The following is a 24,188-nucleotide window of genomic DNA, read 5'->3' as shown; positions in this document are numbered from 1 at the left end:
TAGAGATACTCAGCCTCTATCTTCCTGTTTATTCACAAACTAAAAGTTGAATATGCAAAAACTAATCTAAATATTTTGAACAAAAGTGGGACTGTTTATGTTCCAAGTAAGAAAAATGGTGCAAGACAGAATGATAGTGGCCCAAAGGGTCAGCACAGCCTCTTTAATAGGTGAGAATTACGGCAGGGTGAAGTGACTAAAGTACAAACACTTGGTGGCAAGACAGACACAAATGGCTATGGCATCTGTGATAGTGGCAGTGGTCATACCAAACAGAAAAAATAAGTGCCTGTAGATAAAACGATCTCCTAATATGTGCATTGGAAATCATTAATCCCAAAATACTTAAAACAATATTATTTTTCTAGACATGCAATTTGCCTTTTTTCTTTGTGGTTTCTTGTTTTTTTGGTAAATCACAAGCAAGACGCACTGTGTCCCGCAGTGAGGATGGGCAGTGCCACTCCACTGATGGGCGCTCTCAGGACCAGCAGAGGGCAGTATCACTTTATTCTGCCTAGACTCCATCATGGCTCATTGTCTAAACTGCTGGAGATTTCCTCTCTAGCTCTGGTCCCTGGAGTATAAGCGTACCTAACTAACTGCACAATTCAGGGATGGTGCTAGTAAGTCCTTCTGTGATTGTGCTCCGGTCTGACCAAGTCCAAATACTAAATCACTTTCATAATTAATTTTAGAGCATTTTCTGATGAAATTTGGAGTCTTTGTTTTGTTTAGTCTTAGAGACAAATAAAAAGGAAGACAGGAACAGGAAAAATGTATATCCAAACCTGGCTTTATCAAATCTTAAACATATGTGCTTTGTCCCTCCCTCTCTCTTTTTTTAAACAAAGGACATAAAATACAGATTTGAAGTCTACTGTATACCTCCCCTGATTCCATTTCTTTCCTATCCTAGAGGTGACTGCTATCATGAATTAGGTATTGTCATTCTCATTTTGTTTTTACCTGTATATGTCCATGACGAATGCGTTTAAGTTACACTGCAGGTTTTATATCCTTTATTGATGCTTTTCATGTATATAACTATTTATGTGATATCTAACAAAACTATAGAACTAATCAGGACAAAACACAACTGGCTTTTGTAAACATACAACTCTGTTAGCAAGAGCAGAGAGAGAATGGCCTATAAGCAATGAGTATTTAGGATATTATGTTCATTAGTCAGTGGGACTTACAGAATAGTGAGTAATCCATTTAGTCAAAAGGGGTGACTGTGAGCATCTTCTACAGTTTTTCCTCTTTTACTACCTGATACTCAGAAATTGAACAGTGCAAATATCCTTAAACTCAGAAAGGTCTATACGTCTTCTGGATTGCTCAGAAAACCGAGGCATACAATTTTTGCATAAGAGGTATAATTATCCACCATCACTGCCCAGTGTTCACTTGATGTGCCAGGTTCTATAAATGTCAGTAGTTGAGATAACAGGATTGAAGTTATCTGAAGTTATCTTTATCTTGCCTCATTACCCAGGATGGAGTGCAGTGGCACAAACAAGGCTCAGTGCAGTCTCGACCTCATCAGCTCAAGCAATCCTTTTGCTTCAGCCTCCTGTGTAACTGGGACCACAGGCACATGCCACCATGCCTGGCTAATTTCTGTATTTTTTGCAGAGATGGGGCCTCACTTTGTTGCCTAGGCTGGTATCAAACTCCTGGGCTCAAGTGATCCTCCAGCTTTAGCCACCCAAAGTTCTGGGATTAAAGCCATGAGCCACCAGGCCCGGCTGAACTCTGTATTTTTTTTTTTTTTGAGATGCAGTCTGGCTCTGTTACCCAGGCTGGAGTGCAGTGGAGTGATCTAGGCTCACTGCAACCTCTGCCTCCCAGGTTCAAGCGATTCTCCTGCCTCAGTCTCCTGAGTAGCTTGAATTACAGGCATGTGCCACCATGCCCAGCTAATTTTTGTATTTTTAGTAGAGATGGGGTTTTACCATGTTCGTCAGGCTGGTCTCGAACTCCTGATCTCGTGATCTGCCTGCCTTGGCCTCCCAAAGTGCTGGGATTACAGGCTTAACTCTGTTTTTAAACCACTTAGCCTTCTAATGATTCTCTGTCTTAAGTAGTTTAGTAAATATTAAGAGTTCAGAGGATATGTCAATTTCTTTCCTTTGTGGTCTAGAAATTCGTAGGCATCAAATACAAGACTATTGTCAAGTCCTTTGCCTGGGTTTAGTAGTCTCAAAAATATAAGATCTGATTTAAATTCTCCCATTTTTGGCAGGTTTTAATTTTTTCTTTCTTTCTTTCTTTTTTAGGCAGGGTCTCATTCTGTTGCCCAGGTTACAGTGCAGTTGGCATGATCATGGTTCACTGCAGTCTCAACCTCTAGGGCTCAGGTGATCCTCCCCACCTAAGCCTCCTGAGTGGCTGAGACTACAGGCATGCACTACCATGCCTGGCTAATTATTAAACAAAATTTTTGTAGAGATGGGGGTCTCACTATGATGTCTAGGCTGGACAACTTTATACAAGTAGTAAATGTTGTCTTTTGTTCTGCAACTTGGTTTTTCATGCGTTCTGTTAAATGTATTCAGGTAATGAGAATTATCTGACAACTAGAAATACCTCTGCTAAAAATCTTTAAAAAAGGAAAAAATTATAACCAACCTGTACTGAGTATAATGTATTCTCAGTATAAATATTTATTGATGCCGAACGTGGTGGCTCACGCCTGTAATCCCAACACTTTGGAAGGCTGAGGTGGGGGGATCATGAGGTCAGGAGTTCAAGACCAGCCTGGCCAAGATGGTGAAACCCTGTCTCTACTAAAAATACAAAAATTAGCCAGGCATGGTGGCGAGCATCTGTAATCCCAGCTACTTGGGAGGCTGAGGCAGGGAACTGCTTAAACCCAAGAAGTGGAGGGTGCAGTGAGCTGAGATCGTGCCACTGCATTCCAGCCTGGGCGACAGAGCAAGGCTCTGTCTCTAAATAAATAAATAAATAAATATTGACTCAGTTAATCCTCACAACAATCTTATGACCCACTGAGATAAGTTCTGTTATTTCCCCTGTTTAAAAATGAGGAAATTGAGGCAAAAAGAAGTTAAATAGCTTGCTCAAGGGAACACTGATAGGAAGTGACAGAGCCAGAGAAGGGATGTGAACCCAGCCAGTTTGGCTTATAGAGTTTAGTTTTTGAACTACTGCACAATTTAACTATTGTATAAAATTCCACAGAATGAATATACAGCATTTTATTCTTCCTATTAATAGACATTTGTATTATTTCCAACTATTTGCTATTATAAGCAATGGTGTGTAAACGTTATCATATATATCAACTGCCAACTATTGATTATTGGTTTCAGTGCTATTTAGTATGGCCTGGAAGTATCTGACACGGGGTCCCAATAAATGTAATTCTCATTGTTATCTGTACCAATAAGCATTTTGGGATTATTGCATATTGGTTATTTTTCTAATAAGAAATTATTTCATGTAGATATTTTGTATTCTACTATGTTAAAAAACAATAATTCTTTAATATCAGGAAGTCCTACCCTAAACAATCTTAAAATTCATATGGAATCACATAAGATCCTCAGTAGCCAAAGCAATACTCAACAAAAAAAACAAAAAACAAACAAAAAAAAACAACAAAGCTGGAAGCATCACACTATCTGACTTGAAAATATACTATAAGGCCAAAACAGCATGGCACTGGCATAAAAACAGACTCATTAATTAAGAAAACAGAATTGAGAACTCAGAAATAAATCTATGTATGCATAGCCAACTGATTTTCCACAAAGGTGCCAAGAACAGAGACTGGGGAAATAATAGTCTCTTCAATAAATGGTGTTGGGAAAACTGGATCTCCCTATGTAGGAAAATGAGACTAGACCCCCATCTTTCACCATATATAAAAATCAGACAAAAACAAATTAAAGACTTCCATTAAGACCTGAAACTATGAAACTATGAGGAGAAAATATTGGAGAAATGCTGCAGGACATTGGTTTGGGCAAACATTTCTTGGGCGAGACTTCAAAAGCACAGGCAACGAAAGCAAAAATAGACAAATGAGATTACATCAAGCTAAAACGTTTCTGCACAGCAAAAGAAACAATTAGCAAACCAAAGAAACAACCTACAAAACAGGAGAAAATATTTACAAACTATCCATCCAACAAGGGATTAATAATCAGAGTATACAAGGAATGCAAGCAACTCAACAGAAAAAAAAAATTGACTAAAAAATATGGGCAAATGATTGAGCAGACATTTCCTAAAAGAAGACATAAAAACAGGTCAACAGGCATATTAAAAAATGCTCAGCATCACTAAACATCAGGGAAATGTAAATCAAAACTACAATGAGATAGGTACAAAAAATAGAATAAGACTAGTATTTGAGAGCACAACAGGGTGGCTATAGTAAATAATGGTTTAACAGTACATTGTAAAAATAACTAAAAGAGTGTAATTGGAGGGCCGAGTGTGGTGGCTCATGCCTGTAATCCCAGTGCTTTGGGAGGCCGAGGCGGGCGGATCACCTGAGCTCGGGAGTTCCAGACCAGCCTGACCAACATGGAGAAACCCTGTCTCTACTAAAAATACAAAATTAGCTGGGTGTGGTGGCGCATGCCTGTAATTCTAGCTACATGAACCTAGGAGGCAGAGGCTGTGGTTAGCCGAGATTGCACCACTGCACTACAGCCTGGGCAACAAGGGTGAAACTCCATCTCAAAAAAAAAAAAAAAAAAAAGAATGTAACTGGATTGTTTGTAACACAAAGGATAAATGCTTGTGGGGATGGATACCCCATTTTCCATAAAGTGATTATTACATAGTGCATGCTTGTATCAAAACATTTCATGTACCCCATAAATATATGTACCTACTATATACCCCCAAAAATTGAAAATTAAAAAACAGAAAGAGATATCATTTTGTCCCAGTTAAAGTGGCTATTACCGAAAAAAGAAAAAGTAACAGATACCAGTAAGGACACAGAGAATGGAGAATGCTTGTCCACTGTTGATGGTAATGTAAATGAGTATAGTCATTACACAAAAACAGTAGTGAGATTCCTCAAAAAACTAACAATAGATCTACTATACCACTGCTGGATATATATTCAAAAGGAAGAAAACTATTATACTGAAGAGATTACATTTATTATAGTGCTATTCACAATAGCCACGATATGGAATAAAACTAAATGCCCATCAACAGATGAATGGGCTAAAAAAAACCATGGTATATATACATAGTGAAATACTATTCAGCCATAAAAAAGAATGAAATCCTGTCATTTGCGGCAACATGGATGGAACTGAAGGTCATTATGTTAAATGAAATAAGCCAGGCACAGAATAATAAATATCACATTTTCACGCATATGTAGGAGCAAAAAAAGTTCATCTAATGGAAGAATAGAATAATGGTTCCAAGGAGCTGGAAAGGGTAACTGGAGAGGGGGAATAAAGAGAGGTTGGTTAATGGGTACAGAAATACAGTTAGAAGGAATAAGTTCTAGTGTTTGATAGCACAGTAGGTGGTTACAGTTAACAATAATTTATTGCATATTTCAGAATACCTAGATTTCAAATGTTCCCAACACAAAAAAATGACAAATATTTGAGGTGATGGATATTCTAATTATCCTGATTTGATCATTACACACTATATACATGTATCAAAATACCACATGTACCCAATAAAATGTATAGTTATGTATCAATAAAAATAATTATTTAATATCAAATATCTAGTCATTGCTCAAATTTATGAGGTTTTTTTTTTTTTTTTTGAGACAGAGTCTCGCTCTGTCGCCAGGAGCCAGGCTGCAGTGCAGTGGCGCAATCTCAGCTCACTGCAATCTCCGCCTCCTGGGTTCAAGCAATTCTCCTACCTCAGCCTCCCGAGTGGGACTACAGGCGTGCGACCACCACGCCCAGCTAATTTTTGTATTTTTTAGTAGAGACAGGGTTTCACCATGTTGGCCAGGATGGTCTCGATCTCTTGACCTTGTGATCCGCCCGCCTCGGCCTCCCAAAGTGCTAGGATTACAGGCGTGAACCACTGCGCCCAGCCACAATTGTTTTTTAAATGTAAAAAAGTTTTTGTTTTTCTGGTTATTTTTAGAATCAGTCTGCTTAACTCAAGTAGGAGTCAAATAAGGTCTATATATTACCACTAGTTTGTATATTGCTAGCATCAATTTTATTCTAGTTTCTTTTTCCACTTGCAATTTGTTTGTTGAAGAAATTGAATCATTTGTCCTATAAAGTTTCCATCAGTCTGACTGCATTCCAGTGGTGTCATCTGACACATTTCTTTTGTCCTCTGTGTTTTCCTATGAATTAGTAGTTAAATCTAGACACTTGATCAGATTCAGGTTCCTTTGGCAAGAATACTTCAGACACTACTACCCTGAGGGGTAGGACTCACAGGCACATCTGTTTATCTTTCCTTTTGTTATGTTAGAGGATGCTGATTGCCAAAGCCCAGATTTGTTAATAATTAGAAGTTGTAAAACTGTGATATTCTAATTCTAGCATTACTTCTTCACTTACTAGAGTATTTCTATAAAGAGAAACCTTATCAACTATTGGTGAACCACATCCATAGTCTGTATTAGAAAAGCAGGATAAATACTTGATTCTGTCCCTTCATTTAACTCTATTAAAAACAATGAGTTGTTTTTCTAGTGTCTACCACAGGTAACCAATTAGTTTGGTTTTTAAAAACTAGTATCTTTATGAACTCATAAATTTTAAAACATGTTTGATTCACTATTAAATTATTCTTAAATCTAAGTTTAAAAACAAACAAACAAAAATGTATCCATAAGCATTTACTGAAAATTTGTGGGTTTTTTTGGAGACAGAATCTTGCTCAGTTACCCAGACTGGAGTGCAGTGGGGTGATCTCAGCTCACTACAACCTCTGCCTCCTGGGTTCAAGTGGTTCTCGCTCAGCCTCCCAAGTAGCTGGTATTACAAGTGTATCCCCCCACGCTTGGCTAATTTTTGTATTTTTAGTAGAGACAGGGTTTTGCCATGTTGGCCAAGTTAGTCTTGGTTCAACATATGCAGATCAATAAATGCAATTTATCACATAAACAGAACTAAAGACAAAAACCACATGATTATCTCAATAGATGCAGAAAAGGTCTTTGAGAAAATTCAACATCACTTCATGTTAAAAATTGTCAAAAAAAACTAGGTATTGAAGGAACATACCTCATAATAATGACAGCCATAAATGACAATCTCACAGCCAATATTATACTGAATAGGCAAAAGCTGGAAGCATCCCCCTTGAATAAAGGAAAAAGACAAGGATGGCCTCTCTCACTGCTCCTACTCAACATAGTATTGGACATTCTGGTCCAGGGCAATCAGGCAAGAGAAAGAAATAAAGGATATTCAAATAGAAAGAGAGGAAGTCAAATTATCTTTGTTTGCTGATGCCATGGTCCTATATCTAGAAAACCCCACTGTCTCGGCCTAAAAGCTTTTTAAGTTGATAAGTAACTTCAGCAAAGTCTCAGGATACAAAATTAACATGCAAAAATCACTAGCATTCCTATATACCAACAACAGGCAAGCAGAGAGCCAAATCATAAATGAACTCCCATTCACAATTGCTACAAAAACAATAAAATACATAAGAATAAAGTTAACAAGGCAAGTGAAGGACCTCTCCAAGGAGAACTACAAACCACTGCTCAAAGAAATCAGAGAGAACACAAATGGAAAAATATTCCATGCTCATGTATTGGAAGAATCAATACTGTGAAAATGGCCATACTGCCCAAAGTAATCTATAGATTAAATGCTATTCCTATTAAACTACAATTGACATTCTTCACAGAATTAGAAAAAAACTATTTTAAAATTCACATGGAACCAAAAAAGAGCCTGAATAGCCAAGACAATCCTAAGCAAAAAGAACAAAGCTGGATAGGCATCATGCTACCTGACTTCAAACTATACTACAAGGCTACAGTAACCAAAACAGCATGGGATTGGTACAAAAACAAATACATAGACCAATGGTACAGAATATAGAACTTAGAAATAAGACTGCACACCTACAACCATCTGATCATTGACAAATCTTGCAGAACAAGCAATGATGAAAGGATTCCCTATTAATAAATGGTGCTAGGAGAACTGGCTAGACATATGCAAAAAACTGATCTCTTCCTTACACCTTATACAAAAATTAACTTGAGAATAATTAAAAACTTAAATGTAAAATGCAAAACTATAAAAAACCCTAGAAGAAAATCTATCTAGGCAATACTTATCAGGATATAGGCAGTGGCAAAGATTTCATAATGAAAACGCCAAAAGCAATTGCAACAAAAGCAAAAACTGACAAATGGGATCTAATTAAACTAAAGAGCTTCTGCCCAGTAAAATCAACTACCATCTGAGTGAACAGACAACCTACAGAATGGGAGAAAATTTTTGCAATCTATCCATCTGATGAAGGTCTAATATCCGAGTCTACAAGGAAATTAAATACTAATTTACAAGAAAAAAAAAACAATCCCACTAAAAAGTAGGCAAAGGACATGAACAGACACTTCTCAAAAGAAGACATACATGAGGCCAACAAGCATATGAAAAAAAAGCTCAACATCACTGATCATTAGAGAAATGCAAATCAAAACCACAATGAGGTACACCTCATGCCGGTTAGGATGGCAATTATTAAAGTCAAAACACAACAGATGCTGGTGAGGTTGCACAGTAAAGGAACACTTTTACACTGTCGGTGGGAATGTAAATGAGGTCAACCATTGTGGAAAACAGTGTGGTGACTCCTCAAAGGTCTAGAGGCAGAAATACCCTTTGACCCAGCAATCCCATTACCGGGTATATACCAAAAGGAACGTAAATCATTCTATTATAAAGATACATGCATGTATATGTTCATCGCAGCACTATTAACAATAGCAAAGACATGGAATCAACCCAAATACCCATCAATGATAGACTGGATAAAGAACGTGTGGTATATATACGCCATGGAAACTATGCAGCCATGAAAAGGAATGAGATCATGATCTTCACAGGGCATGGATGAAGCTGGAAGCTATAATCCTCAGCAAACTAACATAGAAACAGTAAACCAAACACTGCATGTTCTTACTTATAGGTTGGAGCTGAATGATGAGGACACATGGACACATAGGAGAAAACAACACACCCTGGGGCCTATCAGAGGTGGGTGGGAGGAGGGAGAGCATCAGGAAGAATAGCTAATGGATGCTGGGCTTAATACCTAGGTGATGGCATAATCTGTGCAGTAAAGTACCATGGCATACATTTACCTATGTAACAAACCTGTGTATATCCTGCATGTAATCCTGAACTTAAAATAAAGGTTAAAGAAAAAAATTAAAAAATAAATAAAAAAGGCTAAATATGTGAATAGGCATTTCATCAGATATATTGAGCAAATATGAACATGCAGAGATACTCAATATTATTAGTCATTAGAGAAATGAAAGTGAAAATCACAATAATGTACTACGCCATATCTATTAGAATAGCTAAAATGAAAAACGCTGACATGAGGATACGGAGGAACTGGAACTTTCATGCACTGCTGGAAAGAATATAAAATGACAGGTCAGGTGCGGTGGCTCCTGCCTGTAATCCCAGCACTCTGGGAGGCCAGGGCGGGCAGATCACCTGAGTTCGGGAGTTTGAGACCAACCTGACCAACATGAAGAAACCCCATCTCTACTAAAAATACAAAATTAGTTGGGTGTGGTGATATATGCCTGTAATCCCAGCTACTCAGGAAGCTGTGGCAGGAGAATCACTTGAACCTAGGAGGCAGAGGTTGCACTGAGTTGAGAGCACACCATTGCATTCCAGCCTGGGCAATAGGAGTGAAACTCCATCTCAAAAAAACATAAAATGGCAGCACTATGGAAAAAAGGTATTTGTGGCTGGGTGTGATGGCTCATGCCTATAATCCCAGAACTTTGGGAGGCAGAGGCAGGTGGATCACTTGAGGTCAGGAGTTCAAGACCAGCCTGGCCACATAGTGAAACCTTGTCTCTACTTAAAATACAAAAGTTGGCCAGTTGTGGTGGCACATGCCTGTAGTCTCAGCTACTTGGAAGGTTGAGGCAGGAGAATGGCTTGAATCCAGGAGGTGGAAGTTGCAGTGAGACAAGATCACACCACAGCACTCCAGCCTGGGTGACAGATCGAGACTCTGTCTCAAAAAAAAAAAACTGTTTTTTAAGCTTTCTTTACTTCTTAAAGAGTTAAACATATATTTACTATATTATCTAGCCATTTCATTCCCAAATATTTGCCCAAGAAAAAATGCAATATATATCCATATGAAGCTTGCATACAACTCTTCATAGTAGCTTTATCTGTATAGTCAAAATCTGGAAACAACCAAAATTTTTGCCAACAGGTTAGTGGATTAACAAATTGTGGTATATTTATATCACAGAATACCACTTAGCAATAAAAAGAAATGAACTTTTTTTTTCTTTTGAGACAGAATCTTGCTCTGTCGCCCAGCACTGGAGTGCTGGAGTGCAGTGGTACGATCTTGGCTCACTGCAACCTCTGCTTCCCGGGTTCAAGTGATTCTCCTGCCTCAGACTCCCAAGCAGCTAGGGCTACAGGTGCATGCCACCACACCAAGCTAATTTTTGTATTTTTAGTAGAGATGGGGTTTCACCATATTGGCCAAGCTGGTCTTGAACTCCTGACCTCATGATCCATCCACCTCGGCCTCCCAAAGTGCTGGGATTACAAGTGTGAGCCACCACACCTAGCAAGAAATGAACTATTGATATGTTCAACATAAATGAATCAGAAAATCATTATACTGAGTGAAAAACTACAACAAAAAGATCACAATAATGTATAATTACATCTATATATAACTCTAGTAAATGCTAACTAATCTATAGTGACAGCAGATCAATGGGGCTGGGGTGAGGTGCAAACTGGAGATGGGTAGAATGGAGAGAATACAACGGGACATGAGGGGATTTTGGGGGTGACAGATACATTTACTATATTGATTGTGGTGATGGCTCCCTGGTTGTACACATATGTCAAAACTCATCAGACTGTAAAGTTAAACATGTACAGTTTACTGTATGTCAATTATACCTTAATAAAGCTACTAAAAAACTTAATAAAATGCACACATAAGTTTTATACATTTCACTGCATGTAAATTTCATCTCAAAAGAAGAAAATGTAAACTCTAGGTACAATTCTAGTTACAAACTCTAGTAAATGATATGGATACTAGAATAATGAAACTACATAATGATTATAATTTACTTGAAATACATAAAAATTAAAATGGATTAATAAATAAATAGGTTTATATAAAGAAAAGACAGAAAAAAATGTTAATGCTAGACTCTAGATAGCAGGTTGATAGATGTTCACTGTGAAATTTTTTTCAATTTTTCTGTATGCTTGAAAAGTTTTACAACAAAATGTTTGGAAAGAATTGGAGTATTAGTCCTATTAGTATCCAGCTAGCAGGAGTTCAAGAAAGAGAAAAAAAAATTGAGAAGAAAAAATAATCAAATCAAATAAGAATATTTTAATATTTTCCAGAACCAGAGTGCACAGATTTTCAAAATGAAAGAGCCATCTAATGCCTAGCACAATGAATGAAATACACCTACATCAAGGCATATCATTATAAACACTTAATCCATAAAGGGAAATCATATAAGGATGCACAGACATAAAAATGGCAACATACAAAGGATTATAAATCAGAATGGCACTGGACTTCTTAATAGGTGGGGCGTGTGTGTGCATGGAAAGGAAGAAAGGAGAAATTTATGAGGATGGGTAGCGGTAAGAGACCTAAGTCTTCATATTCCAAGTCAATTCACAATGTCTAACATTGTAAAATTAAGAAACAGCAGTAAAAGTATATTACTTAGAAATGCTAAGCCAAATACCAAAAGAAACCTCTAAAGAGTTCAACATAATTGTCTGAAAAGTACATCATAAAAGAACAGGAACCTGTTTTTGTAATAAACTGTAATCTTTACATTTCTGAAATGTATACCAATATTATCTAAAAAGTCTTAAATTAGAAAACATTTTAAAATATGGTTATTACATATCAAATAAAAATTAAATAGAAAATAACTTCATCTTTCAAAGAAGCATATTCTTTCAAAATTTGTTTTACAAGTGAAGTGAGATGAAAAAAAAGAAATATGTTTAGATTAAGTTGGTGGATAGGTTAATAACTATTACAATGACCTTGAACCCAATGTTAAAAGTTCTTTCACCATCTTAGAATTCTGTTCTTACACAGTATGTGAGCTCTTGAGTGACTTAGAAACATCTCTGTTATGTCATGCAGAGCTTTTCACTGCCTAGCAGCCATAGCTATAGTATTTACTCCCAAGGAGAGCAGCAGGAGGCAGCCAAATGCTGAGGTACACAGGGGCAGGTCCCTGGTGAAACCCCACCTTCAAGCCAAAGTAGCCTGAAACCTGCAGCCCAAAGCGAAAACTTCTATTCCTGTTTGCCTGCTCTCTCCTGATTGGTTCTTTGAGTAATTTCTTTTTACCAATCTAATGTTGCCTTTTCCAAAATGACCTACAGGGCACCCCGCCCCCATGCTGTGCCTATAAAGACCCCAGACTCAGTTGGTAGAGAGGAGAGATGGCCAGACTCAGGGGAAGAGACAGCTTGACTTTGGGGAACAGATGGCTGGATTTCAGGGAGAAGACAATATGACTTTGGAGAAGACTACCTGCCCTTCCCATCCCCTCTCCAGCTCCCCTCTCTGCTGACAGCCATTTCCACCACTCAATAAAATTCTCTGCCTTCACCATCCTTCAAATGACTGTGTGACCTCTTTCTTCTTGCATGCTGGACAAGAGCTCGGGACCCACCAAGTGCGGGTACCCAAAAAGGCTATTGCACCCTTTGCCCTTGCCTGAAGAGGGCAGCTGCCCCACGCAATAAGGCAAGAGGCCAACTAAGCTGTTAACACACATCTGTCTTTGGACAGCTGAACTAAAGGAGCATTGTAACATCCCCCCAGGGGCTTCAAGGTCACAGGCACCCACCACCTGGGCGCTGCTGCATGTAGCTTGCTCCTGCTGATGCCTGGAGTGGCCAGCCAGATCCTGCACTTGCTTGCTCACACCTGCTCTGGCTGTGGGCCCTGCATGGAACTTGCTCCTGCCCACACCCAGAGCAGCCAGCTGGAGCCTACTACACTTGTTTGCTCACGTGCTCCCACCTGCAAGGGACTGAGCACAGAAGGCAGAATAAACGTTTGTCCCTGTCACGAGTCTGAAAAAGGGGCCGAGAAAACTCCTACATCACCAATACTTTAGAGATTTCAGAAAACTAACAAATTTAAACTCCAAATCTTCCAGAATATGTAGGCTGAATAAGATTCAACACAGTCTATTGAACCTTTACTGCTTGAATCTTTGTTCCTAGGTAAGAACTTACGAACCCAAAGTCCTACAAAACCCTCAAATAAAAGCTGATTGTGTTTATTTTTACTATATTTACCACAGTAGAAAAATGACAAAAATAAGATTTGCAACTTGAAATGTCTAGGTTTTAACCCTAGATGACATTGAAAATTAACAGTGATACTGTAAAGTTTTGCTGATATTGAAGGTCTTTGATTTGGCCTCAATCTCTTATGCTTTTACCTCTGCCATTAGGATATTTTTCTGTAAATATAGCCATTAACTGAAATCTAACTCAAAAGAGGCTGTTCCCTGGGCTTTTACCACTCAAAGTAGATGATCTACACTATCTCTTTTTCCTTGTTCATTAATACTGGCACAATTTCTCCTGAAGCAAAGGCATTATTCTAAGCAAATTGTTTTAAAATTAGATATAGAGTGAGGGAATTGCAAATTTATAACAAGGTATAACAAGTGAGGATGGAAGAGGAACTGACAATTACTGGTGCCAATGTCCACGCCCCAGTGGCTTGGGAGATTTCATAGATGGAGGAACAAATACAAAGAGGCTATATGTTTGCTCAAAACAGCATATGTCCTCTGCTGATGGAACAGAATATTGTTCTGGATAAAAATAACAGATTAGGCACTCTAAAAATGTGCTTCTATGATGCTAAGGAGTCTTGGATTCCATTTTATGAGAGGTGAAAGGAAAACTGCCTTTCTAGGACTTGGTGAGTTTTCTCAGGGAGTTCAAAACAATTACTAAAAAATGCTCTATGTAGTTCGTTACAAAGGTTTAAAGTGAAATGGATTAGTACAGTATAAAAATATTGGTTCACAACCACAAATGGTGGTTATAGTCATTCACCACAGTCTGACAATTCAGAAGATATATTATGGAAACAAAGCTAAGAAGATTATGATGTATGGTGCTAACTTCATTTCAGGGTAGCTCTACCATGTGAAGGTGAGAAGATCCACTTAATATGTATCTAGTAAACAGAAGCAGCAGCCAGGGGCTCAAGGGATAGTGGGGGCAGCAGCACAGCTGCACAAGGTCATGGTACAACAGCAGAAAACCCACGAAGGCAGTCATAGACAACTCTGGAAAATAGAAGCACCTGCCTGGGTAGAGGAACAGTGAGCAATTTTAGGGATCTGCATGGGCAGTGAGGTGGCATATACCTAGAAAGCCGGCTATCATTTAGCTCCAAAGGTCTTTCATTTAGTAGGTCAGCACTATTTTAGGATTTAAAGAAAAGACAAAGGTAAGCCCCTTGAAAGAGCATATTTCTTTCCTTGTGTGACTGAACTTTAGAGTTTAAATCCTCTGACTGAATCTGGATAATGTTATTACTATCTTAGAGACTACTCTAACGACAAAGAGAATCTAGAGGAAAAACACAATTAGTAAGCTCTAATTCTAAGTGATTTTTAACTTGACTTTTTATTGCCAAGTACATAATAGTGACTCTAAGTAAAAACATTCCTTAAACTATTTTCTTTCTTTCTTTTTTTTTTTTTTTACAAGTTACTACAATAGAACTGTTTTATTAAACATGTGAATGTATTTATTTTGTACAAAACGCAGTAACACTTTCTTTCCTCTGCCCCTGGAGGCACCACCGCAGAACTTCATGTTCACAGAAACATATCGTCATGACAAGCAGGAAAGTGCAATTCAGAAAGTAATGCCACACAACCAAACTGGGAAACAAAAACAGGCAGAGGCCAGCAGGTTACTTGGTTTGGGCTCTGCCTACAAGGCCCTGGTTCTGCTCATCATCTTTCAGCAGGAAATATTTTAAAAAGAGAAACTCCCGAACACTATGTAAGTACTCTCCTGGTAGCATCCTTCCAATTCATCTATCTCGATGTTGTAACAAGCTTATTTGTAACTTCCTCAAGAAATCCCACCCTGGATTGCATTCCTGTCAATTGTCCATCTCCCTTTGAACTTCAAACAAAACAAAATAAAACAGAAGAGCAGTATGTTTCAAAAGGACGTCAGTAGAGACCTTTTATACGTGAAACCTACTTCCTAGAAGCCACCTGACCAAACATTTGCAAAGCTGCAGACAAGAGACTGTGAAACTAGGTCCAGCTGTAAAATATCTCAGGCATCCAGTTAGATCCAGTTATTCTGCATCTGTGGATTTAAAATGATCATCATCCACAATAGAACAGATATGCCCCTCATTGCTCAGAAAAGCCACAGCTTGTTGATTGAGGATACAGACATGTGTTTCAGCTGGTTCTTGAGATCTTGAAAGTTAAACCCTTCAGGTCCTGGACGAGCCTTAATCAAATTCAACACCTGGTTTTGGGCCACAATGAGGCCATTTGCTGACATAAAGCTATTCCCACCAAAGTTCCCTGCTTCACTCATTCCTAGATTGCTGATAGGTGCTCTCCCTGCTGAGGGCTGGCTATTAGCTTTGCTTAGTATCATGTGTGCATTAATCACTTCTAGAATATGTGCGGTGAACTCATTCATATCCTCCAGGGGCATGATCTTAAAGGCTACCAGGCTCTTTTTATTCTGAAAAGATCTCAGGTGGGCTGCCACTTTCACATATGTTTCTGGAGGAACCACAGTGTTTTCACTGCTGGCATGATCTGTGTCAATCCATGGGCAAACATCCATGGGTGGAGCTGTCATGTCATCTATTTTGTAAACAATGCTGGTTGGAGCCTTCTCTGCCTGTCTGATGATCCCCACAATAGTGACGTGTGAAATCTCAACATTCCCAATTCTGAACACTTCATTGACCAAAGTGGCAGAAAGCAGCTGAGATATAGTACAGGGCACAATGTGCTGGGCTGAGGCTCTTGGTTTCTTTTTGGCCTGAGAAGGTCTGGGTGATCCAAAGTCCCATGGGGATTGTGTGTAGCCGCCGGCTCCCCCGTAGTTGGATCTGCCATAGCTTTCAAATCCACTGTTCCAAGTCTTAGTCTCGATTCTCTGCAAAGAGGCCGAGAAGGTCTGGATCTCCTTATACTACTTTCCACTTCTTAATACATGAAGAAATCACAGTACTACTGAATTACAGTTTTACAGTACATCTCTTCCTTCCTTAGTTTCTATCTACTCAACTTTTCCAGAGACCCCTAAAAAATTATCATAGTTACAAACAGCAAAGTCTTAAAAGCATTTCATATAAACAAGAAAATCAGTATCTTGGGGCCCAAATTTCTAAATTTCACTGAAGTTTTCACTAAAAAACTTAAGACTCTTGTCAATGACCAAATAAAGACTCAAATTGTAGGTTGCCTTCATGATACAGTCAACCGTAGGTGCCTTTAAACTGTAACTGTTACTTCAGTGCCTATACTTTCTAAGGGTTTTATTTTGATGCTGTGGTCTTCTGAGAATGAGTGACGGCCAGCCAGTGTGATTCACTGAGGTGGTGCCTACACAAAGTGGAGGCCACAAAGAAGTAAATACGGGGTTGGGCCTTGAAGAGCCTCTGACTTACTGAATATTATCAGATGAGTCACCTAAGCTCCTAGTTTAAGTTTATTATTAAAATAACAACTCTTGACTTGCATATGCATTTGATAAAAGTAGACTAACCTATCAAGCTTGATGAGCCAATAGTACAAAAAGTAAAAATACTGTATGAAGAGAAAGAAGGAGACCAATCTATTATTGGAAGAAAAACTAAGCATTGTAAGGTGATTATAAGAACATTTATTTATTGAGGAGAAATACGCCTCTGTTTCTGAGAAAAACAGCTCTTCTTCAACTTTAATTCTAGAGCTTATTTATTTTGGAAAGATTCATTAAGACTGAACCTCTAGAATGAGAGACAAGCTGTTTACCTAGTGACCATTTCCAAGGAGGAAGAATTATCTATCAAATCACATGGACTGGGTCAAAGTTCTCCAAGTATTTGTATGGGTAAGTCAATAATTATGCCTAGAATTCTAGAAAATGAGTCAACAGCAGTACTTGTCTGGCTAAAAATAACCAAGACAGGTCCAGTGCTAAGAATAAATAAATACAAAGTTACATTAAACAGTTCTGGGACTGGAGATGGTTTTTAAGCTCCACTTCCAAGGCTTTTAGGAACATCATAAAATCCCCCTTCCTCCTACCTACTAGCTTCTCTATTTATTAATGTCTAGAAGTTTGCTATTTATGTTTCATTTGTATAGTTTAAGGCCTACTTCCTAATAAAAAGCAATGTTACTGCAGGCTTGAGGAGACCTTTACCCAACTGTCTATAACTGAATATGAAAGAAGGCTTCAGGATTAAGTTTCCATAACAGGGTAGAAAGACTAGGTATGAGGGAAATGAAGTCAACAGCAGGAGAAAGTAACAGGGCCAGTGAAGTCAGAAAAAGGGTGTGGAACAAGGCAGGGGAAGCCATATATCTTCTGTATTTGCCTAATCTATCCTCCCTGCAAGGTCCAGTTTTGGTGCTTGAAATACGCTGAATAAGGTTCCCAATTCATGGAGGGGTGGAAGAAACTGAAATTCAACTTAGAAAGTCAAAATAGATATTTCTACCTATTATCAAACATTTGCAGAAACTACACATCTGCTGGTGTGAGACACAAATGTGAAAGTATGCAGGCACACACAAACACATAACACTCATTAAACTGAAATCACTTACTTGTTATTAAGTGTAGACTCACTGAGTTAGAACAAACCTCAGAGATTTTTTTCTACTAATACATGGGGACGCTGAGATAAACAGAAGTAAAGAAACACAAGGGTCATACGGCTAGATAGATGAATGCTGAAGCCCGCAACGGATGTTTTACAAGGTATTCAACAATCTAGTTACAGCTTCCCTTTCTCAACTTCCTGAATACCATTCACTCCTAGAAGTGTATCCCGCAGGTGAATTAGCTGAATGCTCTGTGTACTGAACATACTCTTTCCTTTCTCCCTGCTGTGACATTGGTCAAGATGTTTCATCTACTTGGAATCTCTCCTTACAATCTCTAATGGTTAAAATCCATAAGAGCCTAGTCAGATAGTACCTCTTTCAAATGCCCTCCCTGGTTGCTCCCTCTTTATTTACCATCTGTTATAAACTGAATGTCTGTGTCCCCCTCAAACACACATGTTGCAACCCTAATCTCCAGTGTAGTCATATTTGTAGTAAAGAAGTAATTGGGCCGGGTGCGGTGGCTCACGCCTGTAATCCCAGCACTTTGGGAGGCCAAGGCGGGTGGATCACGAGGTCAAGAGATCAAGACCATCCTGGTCAACGTGGTGAAACCCCGTCTCTACTAAAAATACAAAAAATTAGCTGGGCATGGTGGCACGTGCCTGTAATCCCAGCTGAGGCAGGAGAATTGCCTGAACTCAGGAGGCGGAGGTTGCGGTGAGCCGAGATTGCGCCATTGCACTCCAGCCTGGGTAACAAGAGCGAAACTCCGTCTCAAAAAAAAAAGAAATAATTAAGATTGTATGAGATCATAAGGGTGAGGCCCTGATCCAACAGGATTAGTATCCTGAGATAGAGAGCTTGTTCTTGCTCACTCGCTTGCTCTCTCGCTATCTCTCCCCCTCTCCCCACATACTGAAGAAAGGCCACATGACATAGTGATAAGGCAGCCATCTGCAACCGAGAAAGAGAGGCTTCCCCAGAAAGTGAGTTGGCTGGAACCTTGATATTGAGAAAATAAATTTCTGTTGTTAAATCACCCAGTCTGTGCAGCCTGGGCAGACTACAACACTATCTTTTTTTTTTTTTTCAAGATGGAGTCTTGCTCTGTCACCCAGGCTGGAGTGCAGTGGTGTACTCTCAGCTCACTGCAACCTCTGCCTCCCAGGTTCCAGCGATTCTCCTGCCTTGGCCTCCCCAGTAGCTGGGATTACAGGCACGCATCACCACACCCGGCTAATTTTTGTACTCTTAGTAGAGATGGGGTTTCACCATGTTGGCCAGGCTAGTCTTGAACTCTTGATTTCGTGATCTGTCCACCTTGGCCTCCCAAAATGTTGGGTTTACAGGCGTGAGCCACCATGCCCTGCCCTATGAAGCTATCTTATGTAGAACTTTGTTGCTGTTACTGTTTTTTTTTTTTTTTTTTTTTGAGACGGAGTTTCACTCTTGTTACCCAGGCTGGAGTGCAATGGCACGATCTCGGCTCACCGCAACCTCCGTCTCCTGGGTTCAGGCAATTCTCCTGTCTCAGCCTCCTGAGTAGCTGGGATTACAGGCACGCGCCACCATGCCCAGCTATTTTTTTGTATTAGTAGAGACGGGGTTTCACCATGTTGACCTGGATGGTCTCGATCTCTTGACCTTGTGATCCACCCGCCTCGGCCTCCCAAAGTGCTGGGATTACAAGCATGAGCCACCGTGCCCGGCCTGTTACTGTTGTTTTTTGAGACAGAGTCTTGCTCTGTCACCCAGGCTGGAGTGCAGTGGGGCGACCTGGGCTCCCTGCAACCTCTGCCTCCTTGGTTCAAGCAATTCTCCTGCCTCAGCCTCCTGAGTAGCTGAGATTAAAGGTGCCCACCACCATGCCTGGCTAATTTTTGTATTTTTAATGGAGACAGGGTTTCACCATGTTGGCCAGGCTGGTTTCAAACTACTGACCTCAAGCAATCCACCCACCTAGGCCTTCCAAAGTGCTGCAATTACAGGTGTGAGACACTGTCCTGGCCTAGAACTTTGTTTATACTTCTTTAACATTTATTTCATTCTACTTTGTATTATACTTAGGACTATTTTTTTGCTCTAGAATGTGCTGAAATGCTATACTAGAACCTTTCCTAGGCTTATACAAGATAAAATAGCAGCCACAATAACAATATAAAGTGTTAGTATTTCTATGACAACAAAGATGATCAAGGTAGAGTATTTATTTATGAGACAGAGTCTTGCTCTGTCACCTAGGCTGGAGTGCAATAGTGCAATCTCAGCTCAGTGCAACCTCTGCCTCCTGGGTTCAAGTGATTCTCCTGCTTTTACAGGCTCCTGTCACCACGCCTGGCTAATTTTTTGTTATTTTTAGTAGAGAAGGGGTTTCACTATGTTGGCCAGGCTGGTCTTAAACTCCTGACCTTGTGATCAGCCCACCTCAGCCTCCCAAAGTGCTGGGATTACAGGCGTGAGCCACCACGCCCAGCCTAAGGTAGATTAAAAAAAAAAATACTCTACTGTTTTATAAGGGAAAGTATTATGTTAAATAAGTTCCTATGTTGTTACTATTTTTGTATGCTCATTAAGAGACAATAAATATTTTTAAAATGCCAAAAACTAGGTTTTAAAAACCAAACATTATACTATTAGTTAAACCTAAATAATTTTTAAAAATCCGTGTACATATAGTTTCTCTCTTAATAGCCTTTAAGGGCAGAGACCATGTCTTGCACATCTTGGCATCAATTCAAATGCCAGGTTAAAGCACCTTAAATATAGGTATTGGAGTTACATACAATGCCTGTAAAATTCCAAAAGGTTAACTACATATTTCCCAGAGGCTCTCTTCTAAGATTATAATTTTATTTCTAATTTTATTAGCTGGAAATGTCACTTAAGAATATAATAAAACCAGCTAACTTCACAGTCATTCCAGATTTTTCTCTGACTTCTTCCAGGTGATCTCCTGCTATCAACACTGAAACCTGCCTATCACTGAGGGTCATCCCCATGCTTTCATCTCCTCAACACTTAAAACTCCCTCTGAAAGTGACCTCTCTTTATGTCTCTCTTATCTTGTAAAACTCTATCAGTGGCAAAGTGGAATAACTGCAAAGCTGAAGAAATTAAAAACAGACCTTTTGAGTTAGGTACAAAATGTTTGCACTTTGGACGTAAAGGGAATTTGCTGAGTTACTGAATCAAGTATTTATAGCACCACATAATTGATTTTCTGCCATAATAATTTCTTCTGCAATTCAGCAGCTCCTCCGCAAATCCTCATCAAATCTATGACTTCTCAAAAATGCTAACAATGCTGGCTAATACAAAGGAAACAGTGCCATCTAAGCAAAATTAAACTAGAATAATAATCTATTTATAAAGGTCTTTTTAGGGACACATAGTTAATAATGTCTTTGCTTTTGTTATTCACAATGAGTCATGAGTTTTGTATTTTCCATTCTTTTCTCAATTACGTTATTAGGCTGTATCTTACCGAAAGTATTCTAATTGCTATCTTCAGGCTAGAAAGCACTTGCCCTAAATGAAAATATTAGGGTCCCCTAAAAAACAACATAATCAAGTATGCCCTGTGACTTCCAACTCCAAAGGTGGAGGATACTGACATGCATTACCATGGGTTTTGCCATTTACCAGCTGGAGGACCTGGACTAAGCTCGTGAGCACAGGGATTCTGACTGTTTTATCTGTCAATGTATATCCAGTGACTGATGAAGTAGACATTCAATTTATAGTTGAATTCATGTCCTGTCTTTCATTCAACAAATACTCGCTGTGCACTTACTATATGCCAGGCACTATGTTAGGTGCTTTACATGAATAATTTCATCTTTAGTTATCACCAGTTTAGAGTAGAAAAATAAAAGTTCAGACAGTTAAACATTCATTTAAGATCTCAGGATGAGGCCGGGCATGGTGGTTAGCATCCGTAATCCCAGTACTTTGGGAGGCCAAGGAGGGCGGATCATTTGAGGTCAGGAGTTTGAGACTGACCTGGCCAACATGGCGAAACCCTGTCTCTATTAAAACTACAAAAATTAGCCAGGTGTAGTGGTGCATGCCTGTATTCCCAGATACTGGGGAGGCTGAGGCAGAAGAATCTCTGGAACCTGGGAGGCAGAGGTTGCAGTGAGCTGAGATCATGCCATTGCTCTCCAGCCTGGGCAATAAGAGTGCAAAACTCTATCGCAAAAAAAAAAAAAAAAAAAAAAAAATCTCAGGATGAGCCAAGATTCAAATCCAGATCTTTCAAGCCTCCAAGTTCAGGCATTTTCTTTACTATACCACAGAACAAGAATTCACAACCAGAAGCTAAAAGCTAGAGGTTGTAAAGCTGGCATCTTATTAACTACATCTGGCTGTGTATGTGTTTTATTTTGGCTGTCTAGGATTTTTGAAAAACGAAGCCAACATTTTAAAATAAAGAAGTTTTACATATAATCTAAATTTCTTGCTTCTTTTGAAAAGCCTAAAGATGGGATAGCAATGTTCCTACATCCCTGTATGGCAACAACTGCTGAAGCTGAGCAGTGGCTGCCCCTCAGATGGGACATGTGCTCTTCGTGTGGCTTGCTAACTTATTTGCATTATTTGTTTGGCCCTGTAGATTTGGTTTGTAACTTTTTCTGCCTCTATGTGGATCTCTTTCTAAGTACCCTCATCAGTACTTGTCTGTTATATAGCCTACTAAGTGGCCTCTGTTGCTCTAACCTCTCATCTTCCTGTCTTCTTCAGTGCTCTAGTTTGTTTCTGAAACAATCACGTCACTACCCTACTCAAGAGTATGGTATTACGTACTCCTTAGTGACCAGAGAATAATATTAGTCTAAACTCCTTAACATGACATTCTAGACATTCTGTGATTTGATTTCAAATTACTTTTCCTGTCATATTTTTCATGTCTAATGATTGCATGGGTTGCAGCAATCCTAGAAGGAGGTGTCAAGCAGCCTGCTAAAAAATTCTGCCCCATCAGCATTTTAATCAATGGCTTGGATCACAAGAAGTATGCTTTTCAAATTTAAGAAGAAGGAAAAGGAAATCTATACTTTATTTATATTCAGCCTCAGAGATGTATGCCTTAATCTTTTTACTGCCTATAGAAGACTTTGGCAAGTGCTTAACAAAAAGATCTGGAGTCAATGGCGATTTTAAGATTACATACAAGCCAATCACAGAGATACTAGTGCTCCTTTCCTTTTTTTTCCTTTGCCTTTTTATAGCATAGTTTGCACTCCTAAGGCATTTTTGGATATAGAATCTCATTTTTTCAAGTCCAACAAGAAAACGGGGTGACAGATAAAATATTTAAATGAACCGAATGAATGATTAAATAAGGTAAGATTTGTATTTGGACAGAAAGCTCTTGGCACGATGCTGGTACCTAAAGATAAATTATAACTATGAACACTTTTCAGAGTTCCAAAGATGTGTTTAGCACTCTGCTGGGGGATGGGATAGTGATTCTAAAATTTAATATCACATACAAGGTTTAAAACACTAGGAAGCCAATGAAACTGATAATACAGTTGTTTCAGGAAGAATGAGTAACTGTTAATTGTTACACAGCATCTCATCTCTCATAACTACAGAGAGTTATGCTGTGAAAACTTAGTTTATTAATTCCAAATAAGGGGATACTGTCCAGATACTTTTCCCCTGCCTTAATTCTTCTAGAGGATTCAAATCTCACTCCTGTTGGACTGATTTCTCATGATAACACTTTGGCATGGAGCTTGCCCAGAGGATCAACTACAAGGCACTTCCCAGAAGTCATGTCAGCTTCAGTTAGCCTTCTTGGACGGAAAAGAGAACAGATTTTAGCTTTGGTCAAGTAGAGCCTCTACAAGTCTCCCCATCTCTCCCAGTTACACAAATAAACTTGATTTTGTAAACAATAAAAGCCTGGGCAACATAGCAAGACCCCGTCTCTAAAAATAAACAAACAAATAAATAAATAGGCTGGGTGTGGAAGTGCACACCTGTGATCCCAGCTACTCAAGAGGCTGAGGTGGGAGGATCCCTTGAGCCCAGGAGTTTGAGGCTGCAGTGAGCCATGATGATGCCACTGCACTTCAGCCTGGGTGACAGA

General features: G+C 39.1%; 2 protein-coding genes across 5 annotated transcripts in view; both read right to left on the bottom strand.

The window, feature by feature from the left end:
- Positions 1 to 24,188, bottom strand: part of SBF2 (SET binding factor 2) — a 472,399-nt gene that overhangs the window by 85,608 nt on the left and 362,603 nt on the right. The window lies entirely within an intron of this gene.
- On the bottom strand, positions 14,145 to 16,198 carry LOC105731879 (replication protein A 32 kDa subunit-like). The gene has a single exon (XM_064365550.1). The coding sequence runs from the start codon at positions 16,119 to 16,121 to the stop codon at positions 15,663 to 15,665; it is 459 nt and encodes a 152-aa protein (XP_064221620.1). The 5' UTR covers positions 16,122 to 16,198; the 3' UTR covers positions 14,145 to 15,662.

The sequence above is a fragment of the Aotus nancymaae genome, unplaced genomic scaffold (assembly GCF_030222135.1).
Source record: "Aotus nancymaae isolate 86718 unplaced genomic scaffold, 86718_ANA_hifiasm-v0.15.2.pri h1tg000059l, whole genome shotgun sequence".
Lineage (NCBI taxonomy): Eukaryota > Metazoa > Chordata > Mammalia > Primates > Aotidae > Aotus > Aotus nancymaae.
Note: the sequence above shows the minus strand (reverse complement) of the source record. Positions and strands in the feature narration are given on the sequence as shown.

Bases quoted from the DNA above. Each gene is read 5' to 3' on its own strand.
- LOC105731879 (XM_064365550.1), bottom strand. From the start codon at position 16,121: ATGACAGCTCCACCCATGGATGTTTGCCCATGGATTGACACAGATCAT.